Source organism: Olea europaea, chromosome 18 (assembly GCF_002742605.1).
Source record: "Olea europaea var. sylvestris chromosome 18, O_europaea_v1, whole genome shotgun sequence".
NCBI lineage: Eukaryota > Viridiplantae > Streptophyta > Magnoliopsida > Lamiales > Oleaceae > Olea > Olea europaea.
The window spans coordinates 15,611,003-15,623,926 of record NC_036254.1 but is presented as its reverse complement, the minus strand read 5'-3'; the positions used below and the strand labels follow the sequence as shown (position 1 = coordinate 15,623,926).

Sequence of the window (12,924 nt, the reverse complement as noted above, 5' to 3'; positions counted from 1 at the left end):
TTTTTTTTTTTTTTTTTTTTTTGTTATTATTATTATTTTTTAATTGCGATCCCTGATGCCTCCAATTTCAAGATACTCTATTTATTAAATTTTTTCTGCACTCCGCTTTTTATTTTGTTTTTTCAATAAAGACTGATTATTTTCCACCCTTTCTAATTTAACATTTTTTTAGATGCTAATGAACAATAAAGTTTCCTATAGTTTGAATAATTGGAGAAGTAATGTATGGAAATATGAGTCTCCATTTTATTTTTGCTTTTGAGCAAATATATTTTGAAATAATTATTTTTCATGGAACGTGTGATTAAAAATAAGTTTTGAAAAATAAGTTTTGAAGAAAATAAGGCTCTAACTCGAGCTAAATGTAATTATTAATATTATAAAGTAAAAATAGGCAAACCCCATCATCCCTCTATTTTAGAAAGTTAAAATAGAAAATTTCTTACAGCTTGTTCTAAGCGTCATGCTGTAATCCATCTACTGATATTTATCCCTACTATATAAATCCCTACTATATATCCCTACTCGAAGTCAGTAAATATCTCAAATGCTGTAATCCCATGCTAGAAAATTCAAATAACATATATTGTAATTTTTATCTTATGAATATAACATAGATTATAATCAAATAGCACATAGATTATAACTCTCAAAAGCTAGGTAAAACACAATTTTATTTTTTATTTTTTCCAATTTCATGTGTCAAATTCCAATCTTAGCCAATCGATAACGTTCATTGAATATTTCGAATTTTGATTTGATTGGGTCTTTCTCTCATAATGACCTTTAAAAAAAAAAATTATTAGTAGCTTTAAATCACCATGTCCGACATTTTTTTGACCTCGCTATCCGTGTAGCTTAGAAGTGCTTGTAAAAAAGAGTGATGTTGGGTTCACCATTTCCTCAAATTCATTTCAGATCATATGAAACTTTAAGAATAAGAATTAAGGATCCAAACCATGCACAATAGGGGTAAAGAATTAAGGATCTAGACCACGCGCAATAGGGGAAAACCTGTGATTATCCTTGCATTATCATAAATTAACTTCTCCAGATAGTTTTCGTCGGAAGATTTTATTGCACATTTCATTCAAGATTAGAAAATTATGCCACAGCATTGATACTATTGATAAGGTGGTAAACCTTTGAAAGTTTGTGAGAAACAATGTTCTCATATAGATATACCGTGAAAATATTTATAAATTAATATGAACATTCATAGTTGTGCTGGTGCTAAAATCAAATTATTGTTCTAACTTCCGAGCTCCAACATCATGCACTCCGGTGATTATTGTCTCACGGGTAAAGAGTTGCACCAATATTGACAATTTTTGGATAATATACTCATGGATTGAGTGCTCAAAATGACCTACTCTGATCTTTTCCACGTCATGCTTTGGTCTCATACACAGCAGTTTTCAAAGAAAAATTCAAATCTATGTTTGCTAAAATTAACTAATTGCATGTTTTTCTATAGTTTCACTCCGACATTTTAGTTCAATCACTGAAAAATGTGTATCCCACTCAAGTGTCGAATTTCCATCTAATTGGCTAATAATTACTTATATTTTGTGACAAATAAATCAAAATGCTCGTAAGTCCTAAAATAGCTTTAAATGTCGTCGAAAAAATTACTATTAAGGGAGAAAATTCAGCCTTTCCCTTTTGTTCTGTTGGGTAACATTGTCAAAGTATAGACATATTTTTCACTTTGCATTTCCAAATATAGTCCAAGGACAGAGCACAACAAAAAATTTATCACTCAATTAATATCTTCAAAAACCAGATCTGTCTTTCAATTTTGTGCACCTAAAACTATTATCTCAATTTACTAACATGCACAGAGGTATTTTTCAGCACAGTGACATGCACATGCATGTGCAATGGGAAGTGAAGATACATAGATAAAGGCAGGTGACCTGTTCGATGAGGTTGTGTGAAGTTGGGCTGTCGAAATTGGATACAAGAGCATAAGCACCGCCCATCATCAAATGAAATCAGTTTTCGTTGCTGTATATTTATCAAGAGAAAAATAAATAAATCTTCATCTACATTAGACAAATAGTATAATAATTAAAATAACTTATAAAAATAATTATCAAAATGACAGTGAGACAAATATTTCTCATTTTCAAAAACTTCAAATATTTTTTCTAAATTCTACACATTTCACACTAATAATAACATAATAAATATAATACTCGTGCAACGCATGAGACAAAGATTAGTAATGATAAGAAAAAGGGATAACATCTTATTTTAGAGTCAAAATTCTGATACCATGTGATCCTTGTAGGATTTAACCTAAAACCCACGGCAAGACTTAATATATGCACCTAAAAAAGGCTAAAATAAGATCAAGATTTCAGGATTGAACGCTACAAAGATTGAAATCTTTGATAAGTTTTTAATAGTTCATTGAAAAACCAAGTAAAAAAGCGAATCCTCACTTTAACTGATTCTCACAAATCAATGGTTAATTATTTGTATAATAATCATGTCTTATACAGGTGGACTAAAATAACTTAAATTACTCAAAAATTGACATGATAGACTTAAATGAGTAGAGTTCGAATCAAACTGAAGAACTAATCCCATTTGGTCTTTTTGGAGTGCCATGTGTGCGTATTGCACAAAGTTTTTAGCCTCGGTTTTTGAAATTTCATCAATTGCACACGCTTCCCTAGTTGCTCTTGGCGCACGCAAGGCCTTCTTCCTAATTCCTTCGTCCTTACCTTGAATCAAATTTACTAAGGTTGGTTTTTTCTTTTTCCACGTCAATTTTGAAGGTTGGTGTCTTGCTTGTTGCACTTGAACTTTCGACCTAGTAGCTTGGACAAGTCCTTGCATAGCTTTCTTGATCTTCTTTTCTCTTGACCGCATCATTGATCCATCTGGAACGTGTAAAGGATCCTTGTTAAATGATTCTCCATGATACTCATCAATGCCCATTCTAACAAGAGATCTTCAGCACTAAATGGAATATAGAAAAATCCAAAATCAAGTAAGTGCAATATTGTGAGTAGACAAGACCTATTTGTACATATTCTTTGGCAGTGATAATATCAATATATCTAAGTCTAAATCGATCTACAATTTTAACATTATTATCTCAAGCAAAACATTAAGTAGAAAGATTTAACAAGCTCCTCGATGGACGAAGGATAAAAGTTATGCAAACACTTGGTTTAGTAGGTCTTCGTTCCTTTTAAAATTATCGTCACATCTCTCAAATGGTGTCTATGATGCCCCTTCTCTCAATTTTCCCAGGCATGTTACACATTAACTAATATGCTTTACCAAAACTAGAATTGTCTTCTATCCTTTTTGCTTAGTATTACTAGATAGGAAGATAGTGGAATGGAATTTTGTGTTCGTGCAAACTATGATGGGTATCTTATAGATTGATGAGGTAAAAATGCTTCCTTCACGTAGCTTTTGTAAAATCTTGTAATCTTTGGATAGAATTTATATACGGACTACTGATTTGATTTCATATCTATATTAGATTTCTTTATCAATGAGAAATACGAAGTCACTTGATATATTGGTAACATGATGTAATAATTTTCGTACATCTCATTTGACCGGGTGGCATCGTAACTTGTCTTGTCCATGTTTGCATGTGATGGGACACATTAGAGGCGAAACATAATTACTCTCTAACATTTTATGTTTTAAGACAAGATGATACAATATTTGAAATTTTATGATGAGTGAATAAAAACACACACAAGAAAAATATATAGCCATATGTATATATAGAAGAGATCAAGGAACAACTGTTGGAGTCATCTCAGTTTGGCTTGAATCGTGCTTATCATTCTTCTTGTTGGTGCCATGTTTGATCTCACCGTAGAAATAGGAAATAAAACCCCAAAGTGAGAGGAAAAGAGAGACGCCCTTTTCTGCTTGAAACTTTTCATGATAGAAAATTACTGCTAATACTTCTGTGACGGGAAGTAGAAATGTTAAGACAATGCCCGATAGAAGAGATGAAGAGTAGAAAATGACTCCAATTGAACCCAAGAAGAAACACTGCCAAACAATAGCATTCCAAACCACTACCAAATAGTATTTATCTTCTCCAAGTTCATACTCTTCAGCCTCCCTTGAGATTGCCTACACATACATACTTGTAATTGTTAATTAACAATTCAGATATAGCATGCGGTGCATATTAAAATTATCAATTGTAAAATAACTAGTTATGCATCTCTACTATTTAAAATTACAAACCTTCTATGTGTACAGAAAAGAGCTATCGCCCTCCAGGGCATAATCCAGTGGCACAAAGAGTCTCTTGGAGATGTTTGTTCGCTAATATATTACTACATTGTATATTTAAAGAGTCTCTGGAGATGTTCTAGGAGTGAGTAATATATTAGAGGGAGAGCCGTGTTTGTCCGCTCACACATACAAGCATAACTCTCCCTCCTTCTTTATATTTTAAAGAGTCAATCCTTAAAATTGTAATTCAAGAGACTCTTTAAATTAACATTTTAATTTACAAAGTGGGTTTAATATAATAATTTGAAGGGAATCTAACTTTAAAAAAAAATTAAAAAATAAAAATTAAGTGTTAAATATAAATAGCATGTTGTGGTACTTCAAATTTTTTACTCTGTAAATTAAAGAATATACTCTTTAAAAATCAAAAATTTATTAGAAATGCTCTTAACAAATAATAAGACATTAATGTACCAATGTGACAAAGATAGGTTGACCTCTTTTCATTTGCTAAGATGATGTAGAAATGTTAAATGGGTCGAGAGCCGAGCGGACACGACTAGATCTAGCACGTGAGCCAGTTTGCGCTCACATATGATGTGGGCCAAGTGCGAGCTCTCATTTTCAAGCTCGCCAAACTTTTTTATCTGTCTGTTGAAATTGCATTTTTACTCAACGATTATAAGTTGGTTTGCACTCCAGCTAGCTCGTTCAGCTTGATAGCCAACTCACGTGAAACGGTGAGCAGCTTGCACGATATTTTCGCTGCTCGACTTGCATCGGGCATGAGTCAGCTCAACTCGTTGTGAGTTATATTGAGATGCTCATTACTTCAATTGAGATAATATAAAATCATTTCACCTTTTAGTTGGGACTTTAGGCAGAGGAAATAAAATGAAGTATTCCATATATAATGAATGGAAAGGTGTCTATAACATCACCCCAGGACCTATCCCGAGCCAGTCAACGACTTGCTCCACTTAATATCCCCGCAAAAGATGTGAGGTTTCAATACGTCAAAAGTGCATTGATTGAATGACAAATTTGGAATAACAGATCTAGGCTGGTAGAAGAGAGAGAGAAACCTGGAAATCATTGTTGATGAGCATTCCAACTGTACAAAAGGCTGTAGCAAAGAAACACATAACCATTTGTATCTCCAATACTAGTGTATAAGTAATAGCCTGCTTAGCCTTCGAATACATATACTCCACCAGAGGCAAAATGAATCCATACAAAGCTGATGCAACAAGTATCAAGAAAAAACCTAAAAGATACTCCTTTTTCGATTCACCCTCTGGTCTGTCACTGCTTGTATGAAGACCCAAAATTACAGCCCCAACAGTCAACAAGACGACAGCGTTTATCGAATACCCCGTAAACTTCTGTTTAACAAGAAGAAACGCAAATCCTGCAGTGAAAGCAAGCTGGGTTGCAATAATAAGAGAAGAGGTCGAAACTGGTAGTTTCGCAACACCATAGGCGGTGAGGTAGTCATCGAGTCCGGTCAAAACTCCAATGGTTGCTGAGGCGATAAATAAGCGAGGTTTCATTAAAAAGAACTGGGTTTTGGTGGTGGAGCCGCCAGTTTTGCGGCGGTGTATGTATGCTATTGTGAGAGGGATGAAAATGATTGGCCAGCCAACGGTTTGAAGCCAGCTTGAAAACCAGATTCTTTTGCCTCCTCGGATGAAGTAAAGACGCATGACTAAAGGACCGCCACAGTTGCCTATGGCTAGTATTATGCAGTTGAGGCCCAAAAGGGCTTTCTTCATGCCGGTGTTAGTTTGAGTTTCCGTGTTTGCTGTATCCATGGTGCAAGATTGGAGTGAGGAAAGAAAGTGGTTCAGATAGATTATATTATTATATTATCCCAAGGATATTGGCTTATGGCTGATTATAACAAAGAAAATATCTAAATCAATTGAAGGAAAATTTGCAGTTACACCCATCAAACTTTCTCAAATAAAGCACATAAATCTAAATCAAATTTTTTGAGCCTTACTACCCAAATTTTATCTTTGCTGTATATTGGTAGTCGCTTGATTAATTAAACAATCATTTTTTCTTTTGCTTTTCAGGATTTTTGAGTCAACTCACACTCAATTTCTTCAAATAAAGTTAGAAAGGGAATCTTTCACTTTATTAATTGTCACTTAACAAAATAGGACACGAAAATGACTTAAATAAATCATCACATACAAGGTGTAAGACAATTTGACGAAAATTTGACAGTATCAACTAAGTGAGGATCAATCTGCAGTAAAATTAAAGCATGAGGGACCTAAGGGCCAAGAAAATTTAATTGGGACCCTTATATTTATTTCCCACATTTTAATTATCCGTTTTGTAGCAGGTGGGTAAATTTCATCAGTGGACACTAAACTTTCAGTGAAATCTCAGCTAGGTCACTAAAATATAATTAGTCTCATTTATGTAATTGAACTCAATTAAGTATCAATTTCATCACTCTATTATAGTCAAACTCCTATCATCCCCAAACAGGTAATTAGTTAGCCGACAACTAGACAAGTTTAACTGATCCTCTACAAAATCAATACGTGACACGGTAGAGACAAAATTGATGAATTGATAGTTAAGACAATGCTTTTAGCTTAAAAGGGTTGAATACATGTTTTCATTTTACACTTTTATGGCATGCTATAGTGGTAAGTTAGCATGTCATGCAATAATTACAAAAAAAGATACGATGTTGTATGACTGTCAATTGAGCAAGTTTTATCTATTCAAGAAACGTGGGATACAACGATAAAATCTGTAATCAAATTGAAGCTTACTGACAAAAATAGAAACTATACTAAAGTTAGTGATACATTTGAAACATAATGAAATTTAATGAATCAATTGTAAAATGTAGTAGGCCTGGTTAGTTTAATGTAAGAAGATCAATCAATTGTACATTGTGCATAAAGAACATGGTGTCACTATGCACTTGGCTTGATTGGGAGCAAGACAAGTTGAAAATTTGAGTCACAAGGACGGGCATGTATTATATTCCAATATTGATATAATAAACCTTTCTTTCTTTTTTTCTTTTTTTTTTTTTTAATATCTTGGTTGTCACTTGTCACAATTATTGAATATAAGATACACTGCATATCTCCATTTATAGGAGCATTAAAAGAAAACTTTTAAAAATGATATGTGTTGACGTCATTCATAATATAGTTAGGACTTTCTTTTCCTAAACTAAAAGGAGAAATTTTGATTTGCATGCCCTTCTTCGATCTCAATTATACCTATTTATAGATTTTTAACAAGGTTTGGAAGTAATTAAATCATTTTTATGAATGACACGTGCCAATAATTGATTGGTTAACATCTAACTGAATCTATTAGATTTTTTTCGTTTTATTCACCAGTCCATATATTCTTTATTTATTTTGTTGTGAAGTTATGCATTAATTCAAGTGTGCTTTGATGAGGCTGTCGCGTCAAGGGTTCGAATCCTGAAATATGGATTTGGCTCTTGGGTAAGTGCAAGTGTACAAGCAGCCTTTCACCTGTACCTTTGGAGGCATAACTTGCGATTTACCTCTCTCACGATGTTCCAGGATAAGAGCGGTGGGGGACCCTTAAAGTTGGGGTTCAACCTTTTTTTTATTTATTTATTTTGTTGTGAAGTTATGCATTAATTCATGTGTGCTTTGATGTGACTTTTGCTGATGAATATTTGGTGAAAACAGTCACAGTATATTTGCTCGCCGTTTATGCTTAAGATTGATTATAAAAGGCTTTCATACTACAAATGTCTGCCAACCTTATCATGAGCTTGCACATAGTTCACGTGACTTTAAAAACATTCGCCGGCATTGGTATATGTTTGCTACTAACCCCTTTGTAAATTTTAATTGACAATAAATAGTCCCCAAAGTCCGAATCTATTCATTTATGTTATGTTCATAACTTTGTTTAGTTTCTTCGTTAAGCAAACCTAAAAATATTTTTTATTTTTTAATTTACAGTGGTGTGTGCCTTAATAATTTTACAATAGGCTAGCCTAGAAATTTTTACCAAACTCTTAACTTGATTAATTAGTGAACCGATTCTTAGCGAAAATGAGATAGGATAATCAACAAGTAGTCCACAAAGTTCGAGCTTAACTATTTATATTAAGAGTAATGTTATTTGCAGTCATTCACAGCTGTAATTGACCTTATATGATATAATGTAGCAGTTAGTGATTTGATACATTAATGTGGTAGTTTTTTATTACCTTATACAATAAATTACTAACTGTCACATGTATGTCATATGGTTCGACACAATAGTGAGGGACTACAAATATCATTATTTTTATATTAAGCAGCAAACTTGTGAACTTCAGGTAAAGATTTTAATACTAAAATTTCCAAGATTGATCTACGCATTAATGAAAATTGACATGTGATCAGCTTAACAGACTCCTTCATATTCCATCCGTCCATACATTTTCCAGTGCGCATATATTCCTCTGTGCGTAATTAATAGGCATGATCTGAACCACACACATGAATATACTTTTCCTTATTTAGTGGTTAGGATTACTTTGTTTTTGAATGATCAAGATTACTGGTTTTTGGGATCCAACGGTTAGGAAATGCTTTCAAAAACTATAAATACTTTGCCAATGCTATTGTTTTAGTTTCATTCTAAGGTACTAAGATTATTTTTTTAATTCCGTCCAGAGAATTTTTAGGTGCATTGTTTCTTTGGAAAAACGATTTCATAGTGTTTTTCTAAACTAATTCTCAAAATAGGTCTTTAGGGGTGATGGTGTTTTATAATCATCATCATCTTTATCGACGCCATTGTGCTCGCTCTGTCTGGCTCTGATATCTGGGAAATATATGATTCAGCGAGCATTTGGGATTGGGATGATTCCCTCTTTGCATCAACGTCAACAAATAACCAAAAAAATAAAAAAAATAAAAAAAAAATAAAAAAAAGGGAAATGAGACTAACCAATTGGTAATAATCCCTTTATATTTCATTTACCATATTTTACATTTTTCACATAGATGCATTTGGGAAGAATTACTGAGGGTGAAGAGGTGTTCAAGTTGGCTGGCTACTACGCCGTAGACTATCAGACAGTTGCGTTCCCTTTTTTCGAAGTTGATTTCACCAAAATGCTTATGGTATGCCACTAGCTGACGAACCATAGCAATATCCACCATAAATGTCCACCTTCGGGTGTCTTCCTTAGGATCACCATATATATGGGGTATTGTGCTTGTATTATTATGTGGACCCTGAATACTGGATACATTAGTTGTTATGCCTTTCACAGACATTTTTTTTCCCCCACTCATGTGATATTGCTAGAGTAGGCTCCCACTGCCACCCCGCGAAAGTCCTAGTCGTGTCTCAATCCCAATGTGAGTGATAGCCCAGAAAGACCACCTGGACATCATGGTTTTAGATTCATTTGAAAGTTATCTTTTGAATGACTTGGAGAAGTACTCGTCAAAATTTCGTTTTGAATGAGTTTTCATTCTTATTAATTTGACTATAGTATATGGCTCTTCCCAATTTCGTCCTAAAGAACCTGATCCTATTTTTATGTCCGTAAAAAAGAGTTTTTTTTTTTAAAAAGAAAAAGGAAAATTAGATTTTCTACTTTAAAGTTTTTCGTGCGAACCTTAGAATTGAAAGTCCTTTCCATCTTTCTTTTATATATGGAGAGCTTCATTGAATCTCTCCTGTGGCAGTCCTCATAGCGTTACGGTAAGACCATAAAATTGTATCAATTCGTCAGCCCACAATCTATCCGAGGATTTAAGCTTTCCTTTCAAAATGTTTTTTAAGGTTTTGTTCACTGATCCACTTGTCTGTTAGCATGAGGACAATGTGTAGTGGAAAAATGTCTATGAATTCTTTGTTCTTCGCACATAGCTTGGAACTTCTTCTCGTAGAACTGTGTGCCATTATCTAAGATAATAGATTTTGGGATTTTGAATTGACAGATAATATTTTTCCAGATGAACTTATATATATCAACTTTGGTGATATTGGTTACAGGTTTTATTTCTAACTACATTATGAAGTAATATATTACCACGATCATGAACCATAGGTCAACTCTACCATCGAGGCAAAGGTCTTACAAATACTCTAGTTTGCAAAAGGCCACTGGGTGAACCTTTGACATTTTGATCGTTTGATTTCCTGCAAGTATACGGTATCGCGAACAAGTAATATAGTACCAAATGCATGCTTAATCTAGTGTCAATTAATGTTAACTTTAATCAAATACAAAATTGTTTGGAGAATTTAAACGAATTAACTAATTAAAAAACAATTTTAGTGATAAAATTATGAGCTTTTGTAAATTAGATGATAAGGTTACTAAGACCTTGAATCCTCCTTATTAATCCTTCAGTGCAATTAAATGACATGACAATATGTGTACAATCTTGTTGATTAATGGTATAAGTTACTTAAAAGCATCTCTATATGTCAACTAAATATATCCTCTCATGTGAACTTCTTATATCACTATGAAAGATTCAAACATAAAAACATGTATTAAAAACGCTAGAACATTTATAGAAATCGTGCAAAACATATTGGTATATATCTGTCTCCTATTATTACAATAGTTGTTATAAAGTGCATTCTGTCCTATTGTTTCTTTCAAAATTAATAAAACTCACAACCAATCCAATTAGTAATCAAGTAATTGACAAGTCATTAAATCTTATAACAATCATCCAAGAATAAACACATATTGAGCGTCAAATGATCGATTATATTAAAACATCATAATAAGGGTTAATCAATGTCTTAGTAATTAAAACCCTAGCATAGCATTACGAAATCACAAGAAATCATAATTAATTGGAAGACCATAACTCGAATTTTAAATTAATGAAGAAGAATAAGATGAATTTTGAAATCTTGAAACTCTTCAATGGTTTCTTGACAAATCTCCAATATATCTTCTTGTTGTCTCTCAAAAAATTAAGGCTGAAACTCTTGTAATTGCCCTTTAATTCTCACAATAACAATATATTGGCCTCTCTTTAATGATGTTATTGATGAATAATGGAGTGTGCGATGTTCCCTTTAATGTATTCTACTCTTTTGTATTTATAATCCTTGACATTTGACTAAAAATATTTCCAAAATTGAATCCAAGAAGGCTTCCAATTAAATAAGGAAATTTGCTTTCACGAGCACATGTTTTTGTCTCTGTGCAGCCGTCAGTATTTTTATCATAATTTTTTATTCAATAATTCGATCAAGGCGATTTAAAGTATGTTGAAAAGCACTCAAAAGGATCAACTTAACTAGAATTAGAAATTTGTTAGTATGAATGTTGATTATGCCAAAAATAGGTCTTAGTCTCTGCCTAAAAAATTAGAACATAATGTGTGCGGTTGGACATTGATTTGTAAAAAATACTTTGATCATATTTCACTCCTTTTGAACTTCTAATTGCATCCAATTAACTTGAAGCAATGTTCAATTATTGTTTTATGTTCGAATCAACTACTGAAAAGTTACAATTGAGTTTGGAAACTTTGAGTTTCACTATTTTCGCCGTTTTTCACTTCTTTGCTTCAATTCCACTCTCAATCACCGAGTTTTACTTAATAAACAAAATATGCACTAATTTAGACTATTTTTATCATAAGAACAATGAAATGTTAATATTTTAAAGTCCAAATAAGTGTATAAAATGCACTTATAGAACATCTCCAAAATTAAATGTTTGTTTGTTCTCAAACAAAATCATAACTTATGAACAAATGTACATGCAACAAAGTTTTGGTTAGATAACCTGTTGTTTTATCATAGGATTGGAATAATTGTATTAAATCTATAAACAACATCAAGGACACAATACCAAATCAGCATCAACTTCTCAAATACAATACTGATATGTGTACGTGAAGAATCAAGTATAACATTATAAAATTGCAAGTTGTTTTAATTCCCTGCCCTCAATAGTCAAATTCGTCATTTCTTCACTCGTAAGACTTACACCCCAAAATTATTCTTTTCACTTTTTTCCCAAAGTGTAATCTAAAGTGGAATTTCTTTTGATATTAATATCATCCTTTCCAATTTAGGTATATCTATCTCACTAATTGCATGTCAACACTTCAACAAATAAGGATTCTCTAGATTTTTTGGTCGCTTCAACCTCGAATGCTTAACTTGGCTGATAATCCCTTGTCAAAAGTCTAATTCTTTCAAACAAATATTTGGGGCTTAATCAAGACATGTTGTAAGTCTTCTAATCATGCACCTACTATTTCATATTTGCTATATTTTTTATGTGCAGACTTCTTTCCATTAAACTTTTTGAATAACTCTTGTAGCGACCATTCGGTCAATGATTCTCAAGTCAGATGACTATAAGACACCAAGTTATAGATTCCCTTGTAGACTTAATTGTCAAGTCATAGGGATAAGAAGAGATGTTTTACAATAAGATAACCTTTTTTGTCAAAATTAGTGCAGTGCCACTTATTAAATACTGGTTTGGAAAAATGGGCTTCTTAATATAAGACTTTTACCTAATTTCATTAGACAATCCAAGTAAAATATTACACCTATGAAATCCTCATTTATATCCATATCTTCCTGCAACAGTAAATCACCCCCAAGCTATGTATTAATTTTATTTTTTTTAAATTTAACATCTAAGTTCTAGTGTTTCAATCTATCAAGCATATGAAT

General features: G+C 32.6%; 1 protein-coding gene across 1 annotated transcript; it reads right to left on the bottom strand.

Moving 5' to 3' along the window:
- Positions 1-3,638: 3,638 nt before the first annotated feature.
- Positions 3,639-6,080, bottom strand: LOC111367607 (purine permease 3-like). The gene is made up of 2 exons (XM_022988569.1): positions 5,316-6,080; positions 3,639-4,122 (listed from the first exon to the last, which is right to left on the bottom strand). Exons 1-2 carry the CDS (start codon positions 6,042-6,044, stop codon positions 3,772-3,774), a joined length of 1,080 nt encoding a protein of 359 aa, XP_022844337.1. The 5' UTR covers positions 6,045-6,080; the 3' UTR covers positions 3,639-3,771.
- Between the last annotated feature and the right edge of the window lie 6,844 nt (positions 6,081-12,924).